This window comes from Rhinopithecus roxellana, chromosome 4 (assembly GCF_007565055.1).
Source record: "Rhinopithecus roxellana isolate Shanxi Qingling chromosome 4, ASM756505v1, whole genome shotgun sequence".
NCBI lineage: Eukaryota > Metazoa > Chordata > Mammalia > Primates > Cercopithecidae > Rhinopithecus > Rhinopithecus roxellana.
This window is the reverse complement of record NC_044552.1, coordinates 38,824,695-38,849,745: the sequence shown is the minus strand read 5'-3', so window position 1 is coordinate 38,849,745 and position 25,051 is coordinate 38,824,695. Positions and strand designations below refer to the sequence as shown.

The following is a 25,051-nucleotide window of genomic DNA, read 5'->3' as shown; positions in this document are numbered from 1 at the left end:
TTCTTAAGTATTTGATCATAGCCATCCCTGGAATTACTGGTATATTTTAAAATAATGAGTCTGTAACTTTATAGGCTGAGGGTAAGCTGTAGCATGAGCACACTAATGCAATTCACAATTCAGTCTTTTGTTTTTATATGTATATAAGTCAGAGAGTTATTTCTCTTAACGTCTTTTAAAATCTGATATTAATATTGACACACAAAGCTCATAATTATAATTAAATAATTATAATAATTTAAATTATTATAATTTATAATTAAAATGTATAATTGGTAAATTATTTTCCAGTCCTTTACTTTCAACTTTTTATTTTATATTTGGTTTTCTCTCTATTTTCTTTATAATCAGAGAGGCTCTGTGTATTTTAATTAATTTATATGGATTTAATTACTGATACTGTATATGCTGTCTTATCTTGTGTTTTAAATTTACTGTGCTTTTTAATTTGCTTTTTCTCCTCCTTTTTTATGTTGTATTAGATCGATTGGGTTTTCTTCATTTCTTTTTCCTCTGCTAGTTTGTAACTCCTATATTCTCTTTGTACTATTTCAGTTGCTATCTTTTTTTGATATACATCCATGACTTAAAGTTTTTTAAATTGGTAAGTATTTGGCTGGGCATGGTGGCTCACGCCTGTAATCCTAGCACTTTGGGAGGCCAAGGCAGGTGGATCACTTAAGGTCAGGAGTTCGAGACCAGCCTGACCAACATGGTGAAACCCTGTCTCTACTAAAAATGCAAAAATACAAAAAAAAAGAAAACTAGCCAGGTGTGGTGGTGCACACCTATAATCCCAGCTACTTGGGAGCCTGAGGCAGGAGAGTCGCTAGAACCTGGGAGGCAGAGGTTGCAGTGAGCCGAGATCACGCCATTGCACTGTCAGCCTGGGAGACAGGGCGAGACTCCGTCTCAAAAAAAAAAAAAGGATTTATAAGTATTTAAACTTTGCTTCTTGGCCTAATATCATTTTTTCCTACAGCTCTGTACATGCTTAAAACACCCTTTTTTATCTTAAATGGCTTTATTTTGCCCCCATACTTAAATGATTGTTTAGTTGGGTAGAAAATGGTAAGCTGATTGTTACTTGTTAAAACATGATTCCCTTGTCTTTTGGCCCCTGTTGTTGGTAGAAGTTTGCTGTCAGTCTGCTTGTTATGTATTTTTCCTGTGGAAGAAACTAAGAGAATGAAGACATTGACTCCAGGTCCCCCCTTATATGGGGAAATGAGCACATTGGCCAAAGTAGTTGCCCATAAATATGTATAAAGGAAAGGAATAAGGAACTCCTGCTAGGGAAGGTTCCAGGGAAAGCCATGCCCTCTGAAGAAGGCTATTTTGAATTAGGTTAAAATTGCAGAGTAGCTTCTTCTGAGTGGACTAAGCATTCCAGAGGACCCTAAGGAAAGGACTGGGAATGGAAAGACTGTTGGGAAGGGATGGGATAGAAATCACCAAATAGTATGTAGGCATGAGAGAATGGAATATTGCAAGAAACTTAAATTTTATTAGTGATCATTGACAAGAAAGATAAAAAGTATGCGAGATTAACCTTAAATTTCCATATGAAACTATCATGTAAAGTCGTTTTTTAAGTTCAGCACAGGCTGAAAATCCAGGTAGTATTACAAAGTTAATAATCCTAGGAACTTTTGACCATTGCTTAGGATTCTATTTAAATTGTTAGTCAGTTTCCAGGTCATCCTTTCTCCTGATACGTTGGGAAGAGGGGCGAAGGAGAAGGAACTTGTTTATTCTGAGGCCCCTCTCACCTCTTGATGAAAGCAAACTGTCTTAACTAGAGGTATCCGTGCCTCCAACAATACCTTGGAAGCGTCAGGCTCTAAAACCATCCTTCTCCAGGTGACAGGGAAGGAATTAGCTCTCAAGGAATCTCCACCTCTTGGTGGAATGGCAATAACCCAAGTGGTTTTTGGGACTTCTATGCATGTCTTTTGATGAATAGAAAAGTTTGGACCCTACTCTTTTGTTTAAAAAATACTTTATTCATTCATTTATTCATTTCTTCTGGAAATATTTCTTGTGAGTCTGCTAATGCCAGGCAGTATTCTAGGTGCTAGGGATACAGTTGGAGATATATGGTCCTTGTCCCTGCATTCTCAGTGGTTACAATCTAGCAAGGAAGCTAATTCTGTTGCTTATGTGGATAGATCCAACTGAATATTAATAATGATCCTTTCCTTCACTTTTAAAATCAAATGTTTAGAGCACAGTTCCAAAATATCTGTTTCTGTCCTAAAGATCTGTCAAGGAGATAAGTGAATAATGTACATCTCATTGATCTTGCCAAATTGCTGCCTGTTAACTTTAACTTCAGAAGTATTCCACAGATGTGAAACAAGTGTTTGTGAGCTATTGCAGCATACTAGTTAGATGGAATGTTGCATGTCAGAAAGTATTTGGAAGATTTGTTACTTTGGGGAGATAGCTTTAAGGAGGATTATCATAATTCTGCCATATTTGACAGCTTTGGGTATATGCTTCGATAGCAGGACTTAATGTTTTCTATGATTTATTTAAAAGAGAACTCTTCTGTATATGGAATCCTTGAAGATTCTATATAGAAGGATCAAAATATCGTGCTTTGAGTTACTGTTAAGTGTTTTATAGACCTGTGGGGCCAGATTAATCAAAAGAATAATCAGTGGATTATAAAGAAAATCTTACAGATTTCATAAAATCTTCACTATCAATCTTTCCCTCTAGGTTACTAGTTAAATGAATAATGTCTAATGAAGTGCCTATATCAAATTAGACTCTGCTTAGCACTGTGGCAGTGTAGAGATATTTAACTAAAGGTTACATACGTGCTTGGTTCTGTATATGCTTGGTACTGTTACACATGCAGAGACATAAGGCATGGTCTTCTCCCACAAAAATTTGTAATATGGCTTAAGAAATTATAAGCATTTGTGAAAGAATATCTGATGGTATCAGTGTTCAATAAATGGCTAGAGTGGGGAAGTATACTTTTGGCCTGTATGATCAAGATTCATGGGAATGTAGAAGAGTGGTGGGAGAGCATCCCCTGGAAGGAAAAGAGTAGGAGTAGACACACAGAGAAAAAGACTCAAGGCCAGGTGATGGTTTAATAGGAAAATATCATAAAGGCTGCTTGGAATCAGTCTCGATGGTTTTGAGAGTCAGGATTAAGAATTTAGACATCTTCATAATCAGAAAAAATGTAACCACAGGCTTAGATTAGACCAGATGTCAGTTTATTTAACTTTAAATTTGCAACACCTTTGAGCCATTCTAGTAATAGACACTTTTCTTTTTTTTTTTTGAGACAGAGTTTTGCTCTTGGGCAGTGGCGTCATCTCGGCGCTCTGCAACCTCCACCTTCCGGTTTCAAGCGATTCTCCTGACTCAGCCTCATGAGTAGCTGGGACTACAGGCGCCTGCCACCACGCCCAGCAAATTTTTTATATTTTTAGTAGAGATGGGGTTTCACCATGTTGGCCAGAATGGTCTCCATCTCTTGACCTCGTGATCCTCCCGCCTCGGCCGCCCAAAGTGCTGGGATTACAGGCGTGAGCTACTGCACCCGGCCTAGACACTTTTTTTAAACGTATTTATTTCAGTAGGTTTTTTGAGGGGAACCGGTGATGTTTAGTTACATGAATCTTTAGTAGCGATTTCTGAGATTTTGGTGCACCCATCACCCGAGCAGTGTGTACACTGTACCCAATGTGCAGTCTTTTATCCCTCACCCCCCTCCCACCCTTTCCCCTGAGTCCCCAAATACCATTGTATCATTCTTATGCCTACGCGTCCTCATAGCTTAGCTCCCACTTGTGAGAACATGTGATGTTTGGGTTGCCATGTGGCGGAGGCAGGGTTAGGCATGTCTGAGCTCAGACTCTTCTTGGGTGGGGCTTGCTGCGGCCGCTGTGGGGGATGAGGGTGTGGCTTCTACCAAGGGAGTTATGTTCCCAGGGGTATTATGGCTTCCTCTGTCGCCCCAAGCAGGTCGCCAGGGAAGTGGGGGAAAGCCAGCAGCCACAGGCCTCACCCAGCTCCCATGGAGCCCACAGAGCGAAAGCCCGGTCTCACTCCCACCATGACCCCTGCCTGTAACAGCACCGAGTTTATTTCCAGGCAGCTGGTGAGCAAGGCTGAGAACTTTCCCCAGGCTACTGGCTTCCTAGGTGAGAAAGCAAGCCTACTCACAGTTCCTCTGTGTCCCACAGAGCCTGCAGCGGTGATCCACCTTCTTCAAGGGGTCTGTGGCTCTAGCCTTTCCTGGTATATTCCTGCAGTAGTTCTTGGAGCAAAAGTTCACAATGTGGGTCTCCACATGCTGCTCTATCCATCCAAGTGGGAGCTGCAAGTTAATCCTGCCTCCTATGTGCCATTTTCCTCTGAGACAATAGATGATATTTTTGAAAAGTATTAGCAATAATTTCTTTGTCTTTCTTTTTTCATCACAGATTCTTTCTTGCAAGATTTTCTTTCTGTATGAGTAAATTAAGGTTACATCAGACAACATCTTCTGACTGTTGTTGTAACATAAACTGTAGCCAATGGTAAATCTGACAGTGTGAGAAGTATTAAACATTAAATAGTTTAATGTACTATGTCATATAGCATAGGTATAAAATAAAAAATCCTAATACGTAAGAGAGTTGTTGAAAACAACCATTGTGTTGCCTTATCACTGAAAGTTAAAACTTGAATTTCTTGGGGCCAGAATATCTAGATATTAATAAAAGCTGGAACACATTGCATTTTATGTGCATTATTTTTTTGTGTACAATTCTGAGTATACATATTTTTCATTTTGTGATAGTAATGTGCAATATTAAAACACTTTAAAAAATAAAATTTCTACACTTGTTTTTTTTACATGACCAGCCAAAAAAGCTTCCAAATTTCGAGACTGGTTGGACTGCAGCAGTATGGAGATAAAACCCAATGTTGTCGCAATGGAAATCTTAGCATATTTGGCATATGAAACTGTGGCACAGGTAAGAGTTCTAATCTGTCATATCAGGCCACACTGGCTGGTTTTTCCTTATCTCTGCCCATGATCAATTATTCTTCTGCCTGCTGCTCTACCAGGAATAACAGCCATGAATTCTCTCCTGTGACATTTACATCATTTACTAAAATTTAGTTCAGTTATGTGTATCTGCATCCTCAATTCAAGTGGGTGTTAGGATAAGAAAGACAGTTTCTTGCACCTTTATCCTAATGAGAAATGGAATCCCTGGATACTTTTTCTTGACATTGAACTCTAAGTCCACATCTGCCTTGTTTAGAGTTTATTTTTGAACTTTGAAAAACTCCTTTCTATGTATGTGAGATCTTAAGAGTACTTACCAAATTCTGGGTCTGAAATCTTGCCCTCTAAAAGACTTTCTCAAGATGTGGTCTTTAGACTACAAGCATCAGCATCTCCTTGGTTCTTGTTTAAAATGCAAATTCTGGCCAGGCATGGTGGCTCATGCCTGTAATCCCAACACTTTGGGAGGCCAAGGCAGGTAGATCACCTGAGGTCAGGAGTTCAAGACCAGCCGGGCCAACATGGTGAAACCACATCCTGCTAATAATACAAAAAAACGTTAGCCGGGCGTGGTGGCAGGTGCCAGTAGTCCCAGCTACTCAGGGAGGCTGAGGCAGGAGAATCATTTGAACCTAGGAGGCGGAGGTTGCAGTGAGCTGAGGTCGTGCCATTGCACTCCAGCCTGGGCAACAAGAGCGAAACTCCATTTCAAAAATAAAATAAAATAAAGCAGATTCCTAGACTGTATGCTTAAAACAGACCTACTGAATTAGAATCTCTGGACTTAAAGCCCAGAAATCTGCACTAGTGATTATGAAATAAATTTTGAGAACTACTCTCCTAAAAGGTCAGAATATATCATGACTAGGTCCATTTACCAGTCAATGAAAGTGTGTGCTCATGTCTACAATATAGATTTTTAGGCAAGCAGGATTATCAGTAACATTCACAATGTATTGCTTTTAGGTTTGCCACTTCAGTGACATTCATGATTATTACTAGCTATGTGACTTTATTTCATTCTTCTGGTCTTCTAGTTAGTGGATCTGGCTCTGCTTGTGAGGCAAGACATGGTAACTAAGGCAGGGGACCCCTTCAGCCATGCCATTTCTGCAACCTTCATTCAGTATCACAACTCTGCTGAGGTAAGTACAAAAAAAAAAATCTGCCTTTAACACATTTGTGAATTTTGTCACATATCTGGTATTTACATTAGTGTTTCCTTTAAAAAGATTATGCAGGAATGTATAGCCTTCAGTCAAAGAATCTTAAATACATTAGACATTCAAATAAGTATTTAATTGAGCACCTACTATGTGCCAGGCCCTGACAGTCCACGTAAGACAATGATTTTTTTCACCTGTTTCTTACTTCACTTAGCTTTTCCTAGCCCTTCAATGAAAGGGATGGTTGCGAGGCATTTCTTATTTTTATGGGAGATGAAAAACTGGTTTAGGTAATGTTGGAAAAGTCATTTATTTCTTTGTGCCTCAAAAGATGAGTGTTATCATTATTATTCACATAATTCCTGGCATTTATTGATAACTTTCCATTTCAATTATTATCTCTAAACATGATTTAAAGAAGTTTGTCTTCATTCATCTTGAGTTTTTAGATTGCCCCTACTATGTGAAAATTACGTTCTTTTCTGATCTGCTTTTGCTATGGGAACTAAAGTTTTCTTGCCAATTTTAAGGCTCTGTATAATAACTGTGCACCACTTTTAGTATATAGAATATCCTCTGTAAACAGCATCTACCTTAAAACCAGAAATGTATTGCAATGTGTTGAATATATTTGCCAATATTTGACCCTTTTCACTAACAAAAACAGCAGTTTCACATAATTCAATCGAATATCCATAGATAAGACAGCGAGAAGGTTAAGTTCGTATCTACATGTAGAGTTGTGAAGTAAGTTTTGGGTCAAGTTGGTTGAAGTGTATAACCTGAAAATGGTTAAGCTCTGTATATACCTTAAGTACACATTTCTACTCCTTGTTAATATCTGTAGGCAAGGATAGTGGTTCAAATCATCTCTAAGAAGTAGTTGTAATCTTTTTTAGGTCACAGACCCCTTTGAGAATCTGATGAAAACTATAAACCCTTTTCCTAAGCACATTCACAAATTTTGCCTACAGTTTCAGGCTGTTTAGAGACATTGTGAAGCCATTCTGTGGATCCAAGGAATCTGTGAACCCTATGGGCCCTAGGTTTAAGTTTCTCTGCTCTAGGATACTTAGAAAATATGTTAAGATATATGCCTGTATAGCATCTTATTACAAACAAAAGGACAATTTAACATTTTCTTATGCTGCTTGGAAAATCAAATTGGTTTGGAAACCAAATAGGAATTAAAATGTTTATACCCATTAAAAATCCATTTTTTTCTTAGAAAAGGTCATACATCATTATCAGTCAACATACAAAAGTCCCTAAAGCTTACTTAGTTGATTAATCACTATTTGTTTTCTTTATGTTACAAACCCAAATTATGATGTCAAAGAACACCCTTTAAAATGTCTTTGATGCATGTTCACTTTATGAATATGTGTATAAGTATGCTTTCCATTAACATCAGACAAATTTGTTGTAACATTTCTAATTGAGGAAATTTACTGTGAACACAACAAGCCTAGTTTTCTTTTAACATTCAAGTGATTGCTTGCATGCCTAGGAAAACTCTTTATTTCCCCTTTTTTCTTGGTTCTCCAGGGTGGCCAAGCTGCCCTGGGCAACTGCTCAGCAACCACAGCCGCTGTTCCCAGCTACCCAGCAGTTGAGAGGAATATCCTATATGTACTGGATTTCCTGGGCTCTCTGGGAGGTGGGAGCATGAGTGTCAGAGAGCCTTCTGACAAAATATGTTAGTATAAGCCTCAAACTTTTTTCTGGCTGGCAGACACCCCGCTCCTCTCCTGTGACTGATACAAGATGAATATTCAGAGACTGGAAGTCTTCCTTCCGGCCCTTTATCACCTGACAAAATCAGCAGGCAACATTAAGGGCCTGTACATCAAATACTATACCAAATTGAGTCCAAAGTGGGGCTCTGGAGACTGAGATGATCTGTGTTCAGGAAGACAGGACATTTTGTAAAACAAATAAGCAAATAATTGAACAAACAGTTTAAGATGGCATATACTAGTTTCCAAATGAGTGACTCAGACAGAAAGTACAGAAGTTTAAAACAAAACAAAACAAAAATCCTCTCGTTGCAGTCAAAGACTTTAGAGAGAAAGCTGAGGTTAAAGGAAAAATAGGACTTTGATAAGGTAGAAGTTAGGATAATACTCTAGGACTCAAAGACAGCATAAGTACCATTTTACAAGGGGAAAAACCCAATGCTGTTTAAAATATTCAAGGATTAAGGTTCATTAAAGAGGAATAGTAGGCATTTGGATTAGAAAATTAAGGCTCAGATTGTGTAGAGTCTTAAACTGCTAGAGTTAAGAAGGAATGGATGGTTGATGGTTTCTTGGCTGAAGGGTGAGGAGTTCAAAAGGGTGTTTTAAGATCCAAATGGTAGTGCCATGTACAGTGGATTAGAATTGGAAATGCAAGATGTGGGGTTAATACACAGTGCATTTTATTTTAAGGGGTATCATTCTTGAGCACTAACCATATAAGGAACTGGGCTGATTAAGATTGGGTTCTTACTAGATTAGCAAGTTTAATATTCAAGTTAACTTTCTAGATTTTCTAGATTTTCTGTGTTGCCCAGGCTGAAGTGCAGCGGCTGTTCACAGGCATGATCACAGTGCACTGCAGCCTTGATCTCCTGACCTCAAGCCATCTCTCTGCCTCATCCTCCCAAGTAGCTGGGACTACAGGCACACCACTATGCTCAGCTGTTTTTTAAAATACATTTTGAAGAATTGCAGGCCAGTAGTGCAGTTGGTATGATTGATAATGAGGAAAATATAGATTAATAATACCATACATTTTAAATGATTTTGAGATTTTTATTTGCCTGTGAATTTCTTAGGAGCCAATATTATGATGTGACTGATAAGGAACTTCTTTTAGTATTGGGCATCATCCTGTAGAATGGACATTGACACAGTGGAGCATGTCTAAAGGAGAGTAATGGGAGAGGAGGCAGGTGTGTGAAGGAACTGAAAAACATGTCTTGTAATAACTGCTGGGATGAACTTGAGGTATTTGACCATTAAAGAGAAGAGACTATGAAATATCAGTCTTCAACTATTTAAAAGTGCTTCTACATAAAGAAAGAATGGACTTGCATGAACATATCTGTTTATGCATTCTCATGTTGGTGAATATCTGGACTGTCACCAGTTTGTGAGGTATTATGAATAAACCTGCTGTGAATATTATTGTACAAGTTTGTAAGGATAAATGTTTTCGTTTTTCTTAGGTAGTTGGCAGTGAATGAAATTGTTCGGTCATAGAGTTAGGCATGTGTTTGGTTTTTGAAGAAACAATAAGACTTTTTTCCAAAGAGGTTGTACCATTTTATACTTCCACCAACAGTGTATTAGAGTTTCAGTTGCTCCACAGCTTCATCAACATTTGGCATTGTCATTTTTACTTTTAGCCATTCTAGTGGATATTTTCTGATAACAGTTTGAGTGTGTATTTCTCTGATGACTGATAATGTTGAGCACTTTTTAATGTACTGATTGTCCATTTATGTATCTTACTCTGAGAAGTATCTCTTCAAATCCTTTACCCATTTTTTTTTTTTTTTTCAGGCAAAGGGGCTGACTTTTATTACCAGTTTGTAGTTCTTTACATATCTTGTGACAGCAGTCCTTTATCAAACACATATTTTTCACATATTTTTCTCTCAGTTTGTGGCTTACCTGTTCATTGTCTTAGTGGAGAAATTTTAACTTTCTGATGAAGCCTAATTTATCCAATTTGTTTCTTTTTTTTTCGTTTTTTTCTTTTTTTTTTTTTTTTTTTTTTTTTTTTGACAGTGTTCTTGCATTTATTTATTTTTTTTAATTTTTTAAAATTATACTTTAAATTCTAGGGTACATGTGCACAACCTGCAGGTTTGTTACATATGTATACATGTGTCATGTCAATGTGCTGCCCCCGTTAACTAGTCATTTATTCACATTAGGTATATCTCCTAATGCTCTCTCTCCCCGCTCTCCCCACCCCACAACAGGCCCCCTGGTGTGTGATGTTCCCCACCCTATGTCCAAGTGTTCTCATTGTTCAGTTCCCATCTATGAGTGAGAAAATGTGATGTTTGGTTTTCTGTCCTTGCGATAGTTTTCTGAGAATGATGGTTTCCAGCTTCGTTCATGTCCCTACAAACGACACGAACCATCCTTTTTTATGGTTGCATAGTATTCCATGGTATATATATGCCACATTTTCTTAATTCAGTCTGTCATTGATCGACATTTGGGTTGGTTCCAAGTCTTTGCTATTGTGAATAGTGCCACAATAAACATATGTGTGCATGTATCTTTATAGCATGATTTATAATCCTTTGGGTATATACCTAGTAATGGGATGGCTGGGTCAAATGGTATTTCTAGTTCTAGATCCTTGAGGAATCACTACACTGTCTTCCACAGTGGTTGAACTAGTTTACAGTCCCACCAACAGTGTAAAAGCATTCGTATTTCTCCACATCCTGTCCAGCACCTGTTGTTTCCTGACTTTTTAATGATTGCCATACTAACAATGAGATGGCATCTCATTGTGGTTTTGATTTGTATTTCTCTGATGGCCAGTGATGATGAGCATTTTTTCATGTGCCTGTTGGCTGCATAAATGTCTTCTTTTGAGAAGTGTCTGTTCATATCCTTTGCCCACTTTTTGATGGGTTTGTTTGATTTTTTCTTGTAAATTTGTTTAAGTTCTTTGTAGATTCTGGATATTAGCCCTTTGTCAGATGGGTAGATTGTAAACATTTTCTCCCATTCTGTAGGTTGCCTGTTCACTTTGATGGTAGTTTCTTTTGCTGTGCAGAAGCTCTTTCGTTTAATTAGATCCCATTTGTCAGTTTTGGCTTTTGTTGCCATTGCTTTTGGTGTTTTAGTCATGAAGTTCTTGCCCATACCTATGTCCTGAATGGTATGGCCTAGGTTTTCTTCTAGGGTTCTTATGATTTTAGATCTAACATTTAAGTCTTTAATCCATCTTGAATTAATTTTAGTATAAGGTGTAAGGAAGGGATCCAGTTTCAGTAACCAAAACAGCATGGTACTGGCACCAAAACAGAGATATAGACCAATGGAACAGAACAGAGCCCTGAGAAGTAATACCACATATCTACAACCATCTGATCTTTGACAAACCTGACAAAAACAAGAAATGGGGAAAGGATTCCCTATTTAATAAAGGGTGCTGGGAAAACTGGCTAGCCATATGTAGAAAGCTGGAACTGGATCCCTTCCTTACATAGTTTTTTTCTTTTATGTTTATTGTCTGTGTCTTAAGAAACCTTTGGCTACTCCCATGTCATGATGATATTGTCCTGTGTTTTCTTCTAGAAGCTTTATCCCTTTGGTTTTTGTATTTGGTTCTATTAATCTGGTTAAATTAAAATCCATTTATTGTATGAGTCGAGGCCAAATTCAATTTTTTACTTATGGATATCTAATTATTGCAGAACTATTTGCTGAAAGACTCTCTTTTCTCCCACTGGATTGCTTGAACAATATATCTATATGGATTTATTTTTGGAGTTTCATTTGCGTTTATTTGATTATAATATAAGTCTTCAAACTCTGTTATTTTTTAAGCTTACTATGGACATGCTGTGTTCTTTGCATTTCTATATAAATTTTAGAATCAACTTGTTAGTTACTACGAAAGAAAGAAAAAGAAAAAAGAAAAGCCTGGTGGGATTTTGAAAGGGATTAGGTTGAATGCTTATGTCAGTTTGGGATATGTTTTAGCAATACTAAATATCACAATCTGTGAACGTGGATTTTCTGTTTTTTGTATTTATGAAATATCTCTTTTTCTTACTGAAAATACTGTACATTATGAAGTCCATTTATCTGATTGATTTAGCCATTCCAGCCATGTGATTACTGTTTACATAATATGTTTTTCTTTCCACTTTCTTTCAATATATTTGTATGTTTCTGCAGGCATACTTCAGAGATATTGCAGGTCTGTTTCCACACTGCCATATTGAAGTGAATATTGCAATAAAGCGAGTCACACAAATTTTCTGGTTTCCTGCTGCATATAAAAATTATGTTTACACTATACTGTAGTCTATAAGTTTACAATGGCATTATGTCTAAAACATGTACATACCTTAATTTTAAAATATTTTTTTAAATGCTAATTACCATCTGAGTCATTAGCACGTCATAAATCTTTTGCTGGTGGAGGGTTTTGCCTCAATGTTAATGGCTACTGATTGATCAGGGTGGTGGTTGCTGAAGGTTGGGGTAGCTGGGGCAATATCTTAAGATAAGACAACAGTGTGAAGTTTGCCACAATGATTGGCTCTTCCTTTCTTGAAAGATTTCTCTGTAGCATGTGATATTGTTTGATAGCATTTACCCATAGCAGTACTTCTTTCATAACTGAAGTCGGTTCTCTCAAACCCGGACACTGCTTTATCAGCTAAGTTTATGGAACTAAGTCTAAGTCTTTTGTAGGAGTTTTTGTGGTTATTTTTTTAAATGTTCACAGCATCTTCACCAATGTAGACATCTTCTCAAGAAACCACTTTCTTGGTTCATCCATAAGCAACAACTCTCACCCATTGAAGTTTTATCATGAGATTGAGCAGTTCAGTCACATCTTCAGGCTCCAGTTTTAGTTCTTCTGCTATTTATCCCACTGAAGTCTTGACCGCTCAAAGCCATTCATGAGAGTTGGAATCAACTTCTTCCAAACTCCTGTAAATGTTGATATTTTGATCTCTTCACATGAATCACAAATGTTCTTAATGGCTTCTAGAATAATGAATCCTTTCCAGAAGATTTTCATTTACTTTCCTTAGATCCGTCAGAGAAATCACCATGTATGGGAGCAATAGTCTTATGAAACATATTTCTTAAGTAATAAAACTTGAAAGTTGAAATTACTCCTTGAATTGTGCTGCAGAATGGATTTTGTTAGCGGTCATGAAGACAATGTTCATCTTTTCTTACTTCATCAGAGCTCTTGGGTGACCAGATACATTGTCAATGAGCAGTAATTATTTTGAAGGGAATCTTTTTCTGAATAGTAGGTCCCAACACTGGGCTTAAAATATTCAATAAACCATACTGTAAATGGATGTGCTGTCATCTAGGCTTTGTTGTTCCATTTATAGAGTGTAAGCAGAATAGATTTAGCATAATTCTTCAGGATCCTGATTTTTAGAATGGTACATGAACACTAGCTAAAACTTAAAATCACCAGCTGCATGAACCACTAACAAGAGAGTCAGCTTTGAAGCTTTGAAGCCAGGCATTGGTTTCTCCTCTCTAGCTATGAATGTCCAAGATGGCATCTTCTTCTAATAGCCATTTCATCTACAATGAAAATCTGTTGTTACATGTAGCCATCTTCATCATTGATCTTAGCTAAACCTTCAGGATAACTTACTACAGTTTCTACATAATCATTCGCTACTTCACCTTGCACTTTTGTGTAATAGAGATGCCTTCTTTCCTAAATCTTATGAACCAGTCTCTGGTAGCCTCTAACTTCTCTTTTGTATGTTTCTCATCTCTCTCGGGCTTCACAGAATTAAAGAGTGTTAGTGCCTTGCTCTGGATTAGGCTTTGGCTTAAGGAAGTGTCGTGGCTAGTTTGATCTTCTATTCATCCCACTGAAACGTTCTCCATATCAGCAATAAGGCTGTTTTACCTTCTTATCATTTGTGTGTTCAGTAGACCAGCATTTTTTAATTTTCTTCAAGAACTTTGCCTTGGCACTCACAGCTTGGCTATCTGGGGCAAGAGGGCTAGCTTTTATCCTGTCTTGGCTTTCAACATGGCTCCTTCACTAAGCTTAATCATTTGTAGCTTTTGATTTAAAGTGAGAGACATGTAACTCTTCCTTACATCGGAAATACTTAGAAGCCATTGTAGGGTTGTTAATTGGCCTAATTTCAGTATCGTTGTGTCTCAGGGAATAGGGAGGCCTGAGGGAAGGGAGAAAGATGGAGGAACAGTTAGTCAGTGGAGTAGTCAGAACAGACACATTTATTAAATTTGCTATCTCATATGAATACAGTTCGTGGCCCCCCAAGACAATTATAATAGTAACACTAAAGATCACAGATCACCATAACAGATAAAATAATAATGAAAACATTTGAAATACTGTGAAAAGTACCAAAATATGACACAGAGACATAAAGTTGGACACATGCTTTTGGAAAAATGGCCCTGACAGATTTGTTTGATTTTGGATTACCACAAACCTTAAGTTTGCAAAACATATAACATATTTGAAGCACAATAAAACAAAGTGCAATAAAGTGAGGTATGCCTGTATTGAAAGATAAATGTAATGTATTTAAAGTCATCTCTTATAGTCAGCAAATAATTGGGTCATGCTTCTTTATTCTTCCTTTCTGTCTGTATCTTTTTTTTTCTTTTTTTTTTTCTTTTTTTTTTTTTTTTTTTTTTTTTTTTTTTTTTAGACAGAGTCTTGCTTTGTCTTCCAGGCTGGAGTATTGTAGCATGATCATAGCTCATTGCAGCCTGAATCTCCCAGGCTCAAGCAATCCTCCCACTTCAGCCTCCTGAGTAGCTGGGACTACAGGCATGCACCACTACGACTAGCTAATTATTGTATTTGTTTTGTAAAGGCAGGGTTTCACCATGTTGCCCAAGCTATTCTCAAACTCCTGGGCTCAAGCAGTCTACCCACCTCAGCCTCCCACAGTGCTGGGATTATAGGCATGAGCTGCCGTGCCCTCCCCCCATCTGTATCTTAATTGTAGTCCATAATTCTGTGATATTTGATGTATTAATTCACGTGGTTGGATATAGGGTAACTTTTCCTATTTGTTTTCTGCGTATTTCCTCTGTTATTGTTCATCTTTTTATCTTTCTTGTCTTCTTTTGGGTTGTATGTTTTTTTAGAAATTCCTTTGAATTTACATATTGATTTCTTTATGATATCTTTTTGCATCCTTTTTTCAGTAGTCATGTTAAGGATTACAATGTACATCCTTAAATGTTCAGTGTACTTGGGAGTTATACTACTTAACTCACATAGAATGTAAGACTCTTGTATATATATATAGGTCCATGTCCTTTATGCTATAATTGTCATGCATACTACTACATCTATATATATAAGCCATAATACCATAATTTTTGTCTTAATCTAGTGTGTTTTAATGAAACTAAGAGAAAAAATAGAGCTTCACTTGATCTTAGCCAAAAGGCTGAGAAGCAATTAAAAAAATAGAGCTTAATGTTTACCATTCCCATTGTTCTTTATTTCTCTTTCATAATTGGAGTTTTCTTGTATCATTTTCTTTTCTATTCTGCTAAATTTTGTTTAACATTTGTTGTAGTGCAAGTTAGCTAGTGATGGTTATCTTAGTTTTGATATTTCTGAAAAAGTCTTTACTTTTTCTTCATTCTTGGATGATATTTCATTAGATAGAATTCTGTCTCGAAAGTTTTATTTTTCAGTATTTTAATGATGTCATTCCACTCTTTTCTCTATCTGTTGTTTTCAGTTATAAGTCAGTAGATTTATGTTACTGTTTCCCTGTATCTAATATGTTGTTTTCTCTGGATGCTTTCGGAATTATAGCTTTTGATTTACTTCTGATGTTCAGCTGTTTGGCCATGATATCCATAAACATGGTTTTCTTTGTATTTATCCTGCTGAAAATTCACTGAGATTCTTGAATCTTAAATCTCTTGAATCAAAGACAGTGTATGTCTTTAACCAAATTAGGGGACTTTTTGGCAGTTATTTCTTTAGATTTTTTTCTGCCTTATTCCCTCTCCTTCACTTCTGAAACTCCAAGTACATTGTATTAGTTACTTTGATATTATTCCATAGGTAACTCAGGTGCTTTTTAATTCCTCTTTTAATGTTTTCTCTCTATTCTTCAGATTGGAGCAATTCTATTGAACTTTATCTTCTATACATTTCTTTCTGTCAGCTCCAATCTAGTGTGACACCCATCTAATAATATTTTATTTCTGATATTTTATTTTATACTTCTAGAATTTGTATTCGATTTTTTATAGTTTCCATTTATCTATCATTATTTTTTATTTGTCCATTTGTTACAAATGTATTTTATTTTGTGCTTTTGAGCATGGTTAGAATTGCTGTTGTAAAATTCTTGGTTGCAAAATTAAATATATGAATTTTCTTGTCATGCTTTCTTGTGTTTTTGCGTGTCTGGTAATTTTGAAGTGTATAGTGGACCTTGTGAGTCGTATACATCATAGGCATTTTGGAATTCTGTTATATTCCTGTGAACATATTGTTATTATTGGTGGTGGTGGTATTGTTGGTATATGTGTTCAGCAGGGAAGTTACTTTTCTAGACTCACCTGTAAACTTTGAAATCCTCTTCAGTGGCAGCAACTAGAATGTCTTTTCATTTCTTTTTGCTTTAGTGGGATTGCATGCATTTCATACCATACAGGAAGAACTTAGAGGTTAGTAAAAGATTTGAGGAAAGCCATACATGATGGCACTTGTTATTTCAGCTACTCAGGAGGCTGAGATAGGAAGATCACTTTAGCCTAGGAGTTTGAGACTAGCCTGGGCATAGTGAGACTCCATCAGTCCCCATTCACAAAAAAAGATTTGGGTAAAATTTGTACACTGAATTTGGGGCTCCCCCTCTTTCTGTTCTGTCCCTTTGGGGATTTCCTTTCTTATTCTGCACCTACTGTGATTGTCCAAACTCTGGCATCTCATTTATCAAGGATCTAAGATTGTATGTTAGCCACTCCTCTACCCACTGGATCCTGCCCTTAGACTAAAACTGTAAAGACAGGAAATCCACCCACTGACATTCCCTTCTAAAAGTACATACTACCGTTTCCAGTTTCAGTCTGGTTTTGATCAGTCTTCAGTGCTTTCATATACTTGTTTTTTTTTTTTTAATTACCTATTCAAAGCTTGTAAGAATTTCAGCTATTGTACTCTGCAGCTCATTCAGTAACTAAAACTGTGGTAACAAAATGTTACCTACAAGACCTCTTCAGTTAATTTGATTCACAAAGTATGTGAGAAGGAGCTGTAATTAACCTAGTGATATGTATACATAAATTAATTTTTTATAAGTTTTTAGAAATTCTTGACATTTTTCTCTGTATATTTAAACATTTATGCCCTGATCCTGCTGAAAACTATTAAATTGGAGTTATTTTACAACAAAGTTTTCCTGAGGAAAGTATTATCCCAGTCTATGTCTGTATTCTCTTGAATTTGAAATTAGTGGCATCAGAATTAATAATGTTCCACTTCAAAGGCTTTAATTATTTTTCTACTCATTTATACACTTCTTTCTATATTCAGACTTTTGCCGTATTTTGAGTTTTACTCACTGGAAACTTCAGCTGTGATGCTATAATGGTTCAAGTAATCCTGCATATAATAATAAAATTTCTACCCTCACTATGTGTATTACAAGCCAAGAGATTTGACATGTAGTTTTATCTGTAATACATAGTTATATCTGTAATACTGTTGTTGTAGCATTGGACATGTCCCATATTTTCACTCTTTCATCTATAAAATTGTGTAGGAGTCAGAAACATTTAGAATAGGCCATTCTTATGTCCCATCCAGAGATAATAATGTATGAATCCTTGAATTTAGTAAACCTCTATTATTTTTTCCTTAAACACCTTTCTGGTTTTAATTAAAGAAAAGCTTTTTTAGTCACCTGTAAAGAAAACCCCATCAGACTAACAGCAGACTTCTCAGCAAAACCTTACAGGCAGGCTAGGAAATAATGGGATGGCATTTTCAAAGTACTGAAAGAAGAAAAAACTGTCAGCCAAGAATTTTGTATACAGTAAGATTAAGCTTCATAAATGAAGGAGAAATAGCTTTTCCCAGTTAAGCAAACACTGAGGGACTTCATCACACTAGTCTGACCTTACACAAAATGCTCAAAGGAGTCCTAAACATGGAAACAAAAGGTTAATATTCACCATCATACAAAGACACAAAAGTATAATTCACAGGCCTTATAAAATATCACACAAGAAGGAAGAGAAACAAATCAAATGGCAATTTGGCAGAATTCCACCAAATAACAAAGACAAAAAGAAACAAAGAATTTGTCAAACAACTAGAAAATAATTAACAATATCACAGAAGCAAAACCTCACATATCAATATTAACCTTGACATAAACAGATTAAATGCTCTACTTAAAAAATATAGATTGGCAGAATGGATAGAAAAAAAAAATCATTTAACTATATGTTGCTTACAAAAACTCACTTTACCTGTAAAGACATATATGGACTGAAAGTGAAATGGAGGAAAAAGATATTTCGTGCAGATAGAAAGCAAAAGTGAACAGCAGTAGTTATACTTAGATAACACAGAGTTTATATCAAAAACAGAAAAAAAGACAAGGTCATTACATAATAATAAGGGAATCAATTTAGCAAGAGGCTAAAACAATTCTAAGTATATATGCACCCAACACCGGAAGGCTCAGATTCAAGAAACAAATATTACTAGACTTAAACAAATATAGACATATTACTAGACCTAAAGAGATAGACAGCAATACAGTAATAATGGGCAACTTCAACACCCCACTGACAGCATTAGTCAGATGGTTGAAACAGAAAGTCAGCAAAGACATATTGGACTTAAATTGGACTTTAGACCAAACGGACTTCAACAATCATTTACAGAACATTCTACCAACAACTACAGAATATGCATTCTTCTTATCAGCACATGGAACATTCACCAAGATGGATATCACATCTTAGGCCACTAAACAAGTCTTAAGAGATTTTTAAAATCAAGTATCTTCTCAGACCACAGTGGAATAAATCTGTAACCACTAACAAGAGGAACTTCAGAAAGCATAAAAATACATGGAAATTAAACAACAGGCTCTGGAATTATGGGATTAGTGAAGAAATTAAGACACATTAAAAGATTTTTTAAAACAAATGAAAGTGGAAATACAACACACCGAAACCTGTGGTATACAGCAGAAGCAGTGCTACAGGGAAGTTTGTAGCATTAAATGCTTTTATATCAAAAAAGCAGAAAGATCCCAAATTGATGACCTATCATTCTGTCTCAAGGAATTAGAAAGCAAGAAAATACCAAACCCAGAATTATCGGAAGAAAAGAAATAACAAAGACCTGAGCAGAACTAAATAAAAATAAAGACAAAAAATACAAAAGATTAAGGAAATTAAAAGTTGGTTCTTCAAAAAGATAAACAAAATTGGTAAATTGCTAGCAAGATTAACCAGGAAGAGAGAGGATCCAAATAAAACCAGAAATGAACAAGGAGATATTACAACTGATACCACAAACATACAAAAGATTGTCACAGACTATTATGAGCAACTATACACTCACAAACTAGAAAACCTAGAAGAAATGGATAAATTCCTGGAAACATACAACCTCCCAATATTGAACCCAGAAGAAACAGAAATCCTGAATAGACCAATAACAAGTAGCAAGACTGAATCAGTAATTTAAAAATCTCCCAACAAAAAAGAGCTCAGGACCAGATGGATTCACAGCCAAATGTGTACAAAGAAGAGCTAATACCAGTCCTCCTGAACCTGCCCCAAAAAATTAAGGAGTAGGGAATTCTTCATAAATAATTATATGAGGTCATTACCATCCTGATACCAAAACCAGGCAAGGACACAACAAAAACAGAAAACTACAGACCAATATCCCTAATGAACACAGACTCCAAAATCCTCAACAAAACGCTAACAAACCAAATCTACTAGCATATCAAAAAGATAATTACTATGATCGAGTGAGTTTTATACCAGGGATGCAAGGATGGTTCAACATACCCAAATCAATAAATACAATACATTACATAAACAGAATGAAAGACAAAAATCATGATTATCTCAATAGGTACAAAAAAGCACTTGATACAATTCAGCATCCCTGCATTATAAAAACCCTCAACAAACTAGGCATAAAAGGAATATACCTCACAATAATAAAGGCCATATACTACAAACCCACAGCCAACATCTTACTGAAGTGGAAAAAGTTGAAAGCATTACCTCAAAGAACTGTAACAAGACAATGATGCCCACTTTAACCACTCCTATTCAACACAGTACTGGAAGTCCTAACCAGAACAATAAAGCAGGAGACAGAAATAAAAGTTATCCAGATTGGAAAAGAGGAAGTAAAATTACTCCTGTTTGCTGATTATATGATCTTATGTGTAGAAAAACCTAAAGATTCCACCAAAAAACTTTCAGATTTGATAAATGAATTCAGTTTGAATATGCAAAATCATTGTACAAAAATCAGTAGTGTTTATGTTCACCGATAATCTAGCTGAGAAAGAAATCAAGAAGGCAATCCCATTTAAAGTACTATAAATAAAATAACAAAATATTTAGTAATATTTAACCAACGAAATGAAAGATCTCTACAAAGAAAACTACAAACCAGCGATGAAAGTAATTGTAGAGGATACTGACAAATGGAAAACCATCCCATGCTTACGGATCAGAAGAATTAATGTCATTAAAATGATTATACTGCCCAAAGCATTGTACAGATCCAGTGTAATCTCTATCAAAATACCAACCCCATCTTTTACAGAATTAGAAAAAAAAATCCTAAAATTCATATAGAACGAAAAAAGTGCTCAAATAGGCAAAACAATCTTAAGCAGAAACAACAAAGCTGAAGACATTACATTTCCTGACTTCAGATTATACTATGAGGCCATAGTAACAAAATAGCATGGTACTGATGTAAAAATAGACGCATAGATCAATGGAGGAGAGTAGGTAACCCAGAAATAAAACCATATTTTACAGCCAACTAAATTTTGCCTAAGTTAACGAAAACATACACTGAAGAAAGGACACCCTCTTCAGAAAAAAGAGCTGGGAAATTGGATCAGCATATGCAGAAGAATGAAACTGGTCCCCTATCTCTTACCATATACAAAAAGCAACTCGAGATGGAATAAAGACTCAAAGGTAAGACCTGAAACTATAAAAAAATACTCAACATAAACCTGGGGAAAACTCTTCTGGACATTGGTCTAGGTGAAGAATTCATGACTAAGACCTCAAAAGCACAGGTTAAAAAAAGAAAAAAGAAAAACAGACAACAGGACTTAACCTAAAAAGCTACTACTGTGTGGTAAAAGAAATAAGATAGTGATAGGAGGCTGAGGCAGGAGAATCGCCTGAACCCAGGAGGCAGACGTTGCAGTAAGCTGAGATTACACCACTGCACTCCAGCCTGGGCTACAGAGTGAGACTCCGCCTCAAAAAAAAAAAAAAAAAGATAGTGAGCAAAGAACCTGCAGAATGGGAGAAAACATTTGCAAAGTATGCATCCAACAGGGGACTAACAGCCAGAATTTATAAGGAACTCAAACAGCTAAGCAGCAACAACAACAAAAAGAAACACCAAGTAATCCCGTTTAAAAACTAGTCAAAGGACATGAATAGGCATTTTTTAAAATAAGACATACCGATGGCCAACAGACATGTAAAGAAATGCTCAGCATCGCTAATCATCAGAGAAATGCAAATTAAAACCACAATGAGCTATTTTACACCAATCAGAATGGCTATTATTAAAGAGAAAATAACATGTTGGTGAGGATATGGAGAAAAGAGAACTCATGTAAACTGTTGTTGGGAGTGTAAATTAGTACAACTTCTATTGAAAACAGTATGGAATTTTTGTTGTTGTTGTTGTTGTTGTTTTGTTTTTGAGATGATGTCTCGCTGTGTTACCCAGGCTGAAGGGCAGTGGTGTGATCTCGGCTCACTGCAACCTCCACCTCCCAGGTTCAAGCGATTCCCTTGCCTCAGTCTCCCGAGTAGCTGGGATTACAGGCAAGCGCCACCACACCTGGCTAATTTTAATATTTTTAGTAGAGACAGGGTTTCACCACATTGGCCAGGCTCGTCTCAAACACTTGACCTCTCGTGATCCACCCGCCTCGGCCTCCCAAAGTGCTGGGATTACAGGCATGAGCCACTGCACTCAGCCAGTATAGCTATTTCTGAACTGAAGATAGAACTATCATTCACTCCAGCAATCTCATTGCCGGGTATCTAGTCAAAGGAAAAGAAATCATTACATCAAAAAGATACCTCCTCTCATATGTTTATTTGCACCCCTATTTACTTTAGCAAAGATGCAGTCAACCTAAGTTTCCATCAACAGATGAATAGGTAAAGAGAATGTGGCATGTATACACAATGGAGTAATATTCAGAAATGGAAAAGAATGGGTCAGGTGCAGTGGCTCATGCCTGTAATTCCAGAACTTTGGGAAGCCGAGGCAGGTGGATCACCTGAGGTCAGGAATTTGATACCATCCTGGCTAAAGTGGCAAAACCCTGACTCTACTGATATAAAAATAGACACATAGTTCAATGGAGGAGCATAGGTAACCCAGAAATAAAACCTTATTTTACAGCCAACTGTAAATTTTGGGCCATTAGCCAGGCGCAGCGGGTGTGCCTGTAGTCCCAGCTATTTGGGTGACTTAAGCATGACAGAGGTTGCAATGAGTCGAGATCGCACCACTGTACTCCAGCCTGGGGGACACAGCAAGATGCTGTCTCAAAAAAGAAATAAGGAATGAAATAATATTTTTTACAACAACATGGATGGAACTAGAGGCAATTATCTTATGTGAAACAGCTCAGAAACAAAGTCAAAATTGCATGTTCTTACTTATAAGTGAGAGCTAAATAATGTGTATACACAGAGGTAGAGTGTGGAGTGATAGACAATGGAGATTTGGAACGTTGGGAGTAAGTAGGGGTAGATGATGAGAAATTACTTAATGGGTAACTATGTTACTCAGGAAATAGATATCCTAAAAGCTCTAACTTTACCACTCTGTAATCTGTGCATGTAACTTAATCACACTTGTACTGTACACATTTATACAAATAAAAGCTTTTTCTAGTTATGTAAGAACTACATTTTAACAGTTACCATCTCAAACTTTTAAATGAGAAAATTACATATGTCCTACACTATATCCTTTGGCCAATGAATGGCCCACCTTCATGTGAAAAACATTCTCCATAAGGATGAAACTTTGGAGGAGCTATATGTGTAACAGGAGAAAGATGATACTTCCTTGGCCAGATCACATCAACTTTTGTGGTCTGCAAAATGTGAATAATAGTAGTACTAGCCTTTCAGTTGCTCTAGTCTGAGGTGAGTGTTACTTCTCTATAATTATTGAAGATTTTACATTTAGCAAAAGATCTAGTTTGCCATTATAGATGTGGAAAGAATAAGATGCAATTGAATGAAATTCTAGATCCTTCTTAAACACTGACTCTGGTAAGGGGAAGGCTGAGAAAGGATAGGACACTTACCCTGCCAAGAACTTTTAAGTTGGGAGGAAAAGGCTCAGTGAGAGATCCTGGGGCAACCTAAGTTTCAGTATAACTTCCTGTACCACAGTTGAGAGTTTAAACTGCTAAGAGATTTTGTTCATTGTAAACCAGCAAAGAAAAACAGAGAGACAATAGTCAAATCCAGAAAAGATGTAGAACTCCGTATGCTATTTCAACTTCTGATACCCAGCATCAGTTTCTAGTTGAAGAGCTATGAATACAAAAATGGAAAGATACAAGAATAGAGTGTGAATGCAGCCAAGAGGAAGAGGACCTGACATATGGAGAACTTTTCCAAACAGCTAGTGCTTTTCTTAAAGAAATATAGAGTTTAGTTCCCAGAGAGATTTCTGCAAACACTTTATAAACAGGACTCAGTATTTTGTCAAATATTTGGGTTTAGTTTTTGAAAATTTAAAGAATATCCTAAAATTTGGGCCTAATCAGGATGTTAAAGATGAATTGATGTATAATGCTCTTCACATGTGTTTATAGCTGATATAAGATTATTAATAACAAATATGTACATTTTATGTTAATTCTTCTGAAACAGTTTTGAAGAATATTATGCTAGAACCACTGCTATATTAAAAAGTCTAAACTTGGGATACATTTTTAATTCAAACAGATTATTAGCACCTTGATAAAGGACTAGATGTTGACAGACGAAGAGAATGTGAAGATATTTGTTGAGGTGGAAAAAAAAAACTGGGATTATAACATTTAAAGGCTTGCTTCCAGAGAACTCAATGAGCAGATCAAGAAAGTATAAAAGTGCACCTAGTAGCTTCATTATGCTAATGTTAACAGTTGCTGAATTATGGCAGATAAACCTGAAATTGGCAAAACGGAAACTCTAATGACATTTTTCACAAAATTCAATGTTTTTATTTTAATATAAGTTAATGTCACCTTTTGGCAAAAATAGCATGATTCAACCAGGCTGGCTTATGTGTCTCTGTATCTTACAAATGGCAGTCACAAAGTTTTTCTAACTTACGCTTCTGCCTTAGTCCATTTGGGCTGCTATAACAAAATCCTGTAAACCGGTTGGCTTATAAACAGTAGGAATGTATTTCTTACAGTTCTGGAGGCTAGGAAGTCCAAGATCAAGACATTGGCAAATTCAGTGTTTTGTGAAGGCCCACTTCCTTGTTCATAGGCAGTCATCTGTTCACCCAAACCTCACATGGCAGAAGGGGTGAGTGGTCTTTCCCTGGTTTCTTTTATAAGGGGACTAATTCCATTCATGAGAGCTCCTCCCTCATGGATAAATCAATTCCCAGAGGCTTCTTATCCTAATACCGTCACTTTGTGGGCTTGGATTTCAACGTACAAATTTTAGGGGAACACAAAGACTTACCATAATAAACCTCCTACTTCAGTTTTTGATCAGTGTTTCATATAATATCTTAGAGATAACTCCATAGGAGTTTGTAGGGAACTGCCTCGTTCTTTCCAGTGGTTGCTTTGGTTTCTGTTTCTTTGAATGGATGT

General features: G+C 36.4%; 1 protein-coding gene across 5 annotated transcripts in view; it reads left to right on the top strand.

The window, feature by feature from the left end:
• Window positions 1-25,051, top strand: part of SUPT3H (SPT3 homolog, SAGA and STAGA complex component) — a 549,180-nt gene that overhangs the window by 411,534 nt on the left and 112,595 nt on the right. For all 5 annotated transcript variants that reach the window (XR_004056848.1, XR_004056849.1, XM_010372540.2 and 2 more), the window contains 2 exons: window positions 4,879-4,991; window positions 6,067-6,174. Coding sequence is in view for 3 of the 5 variants with exons in the window: in XM_010372540.2 (XP_010370842.1) it covers window positions 4,879-4,991; window positions 6,067-6,174 (221 nt within the window). In the remaining 2 variants the exon portion in view is untranslated. The remainder of the gene's footprint in view (window positions 1-4,878; window positions 4,992-6,066; window positions 6,175-25,051) is intronic.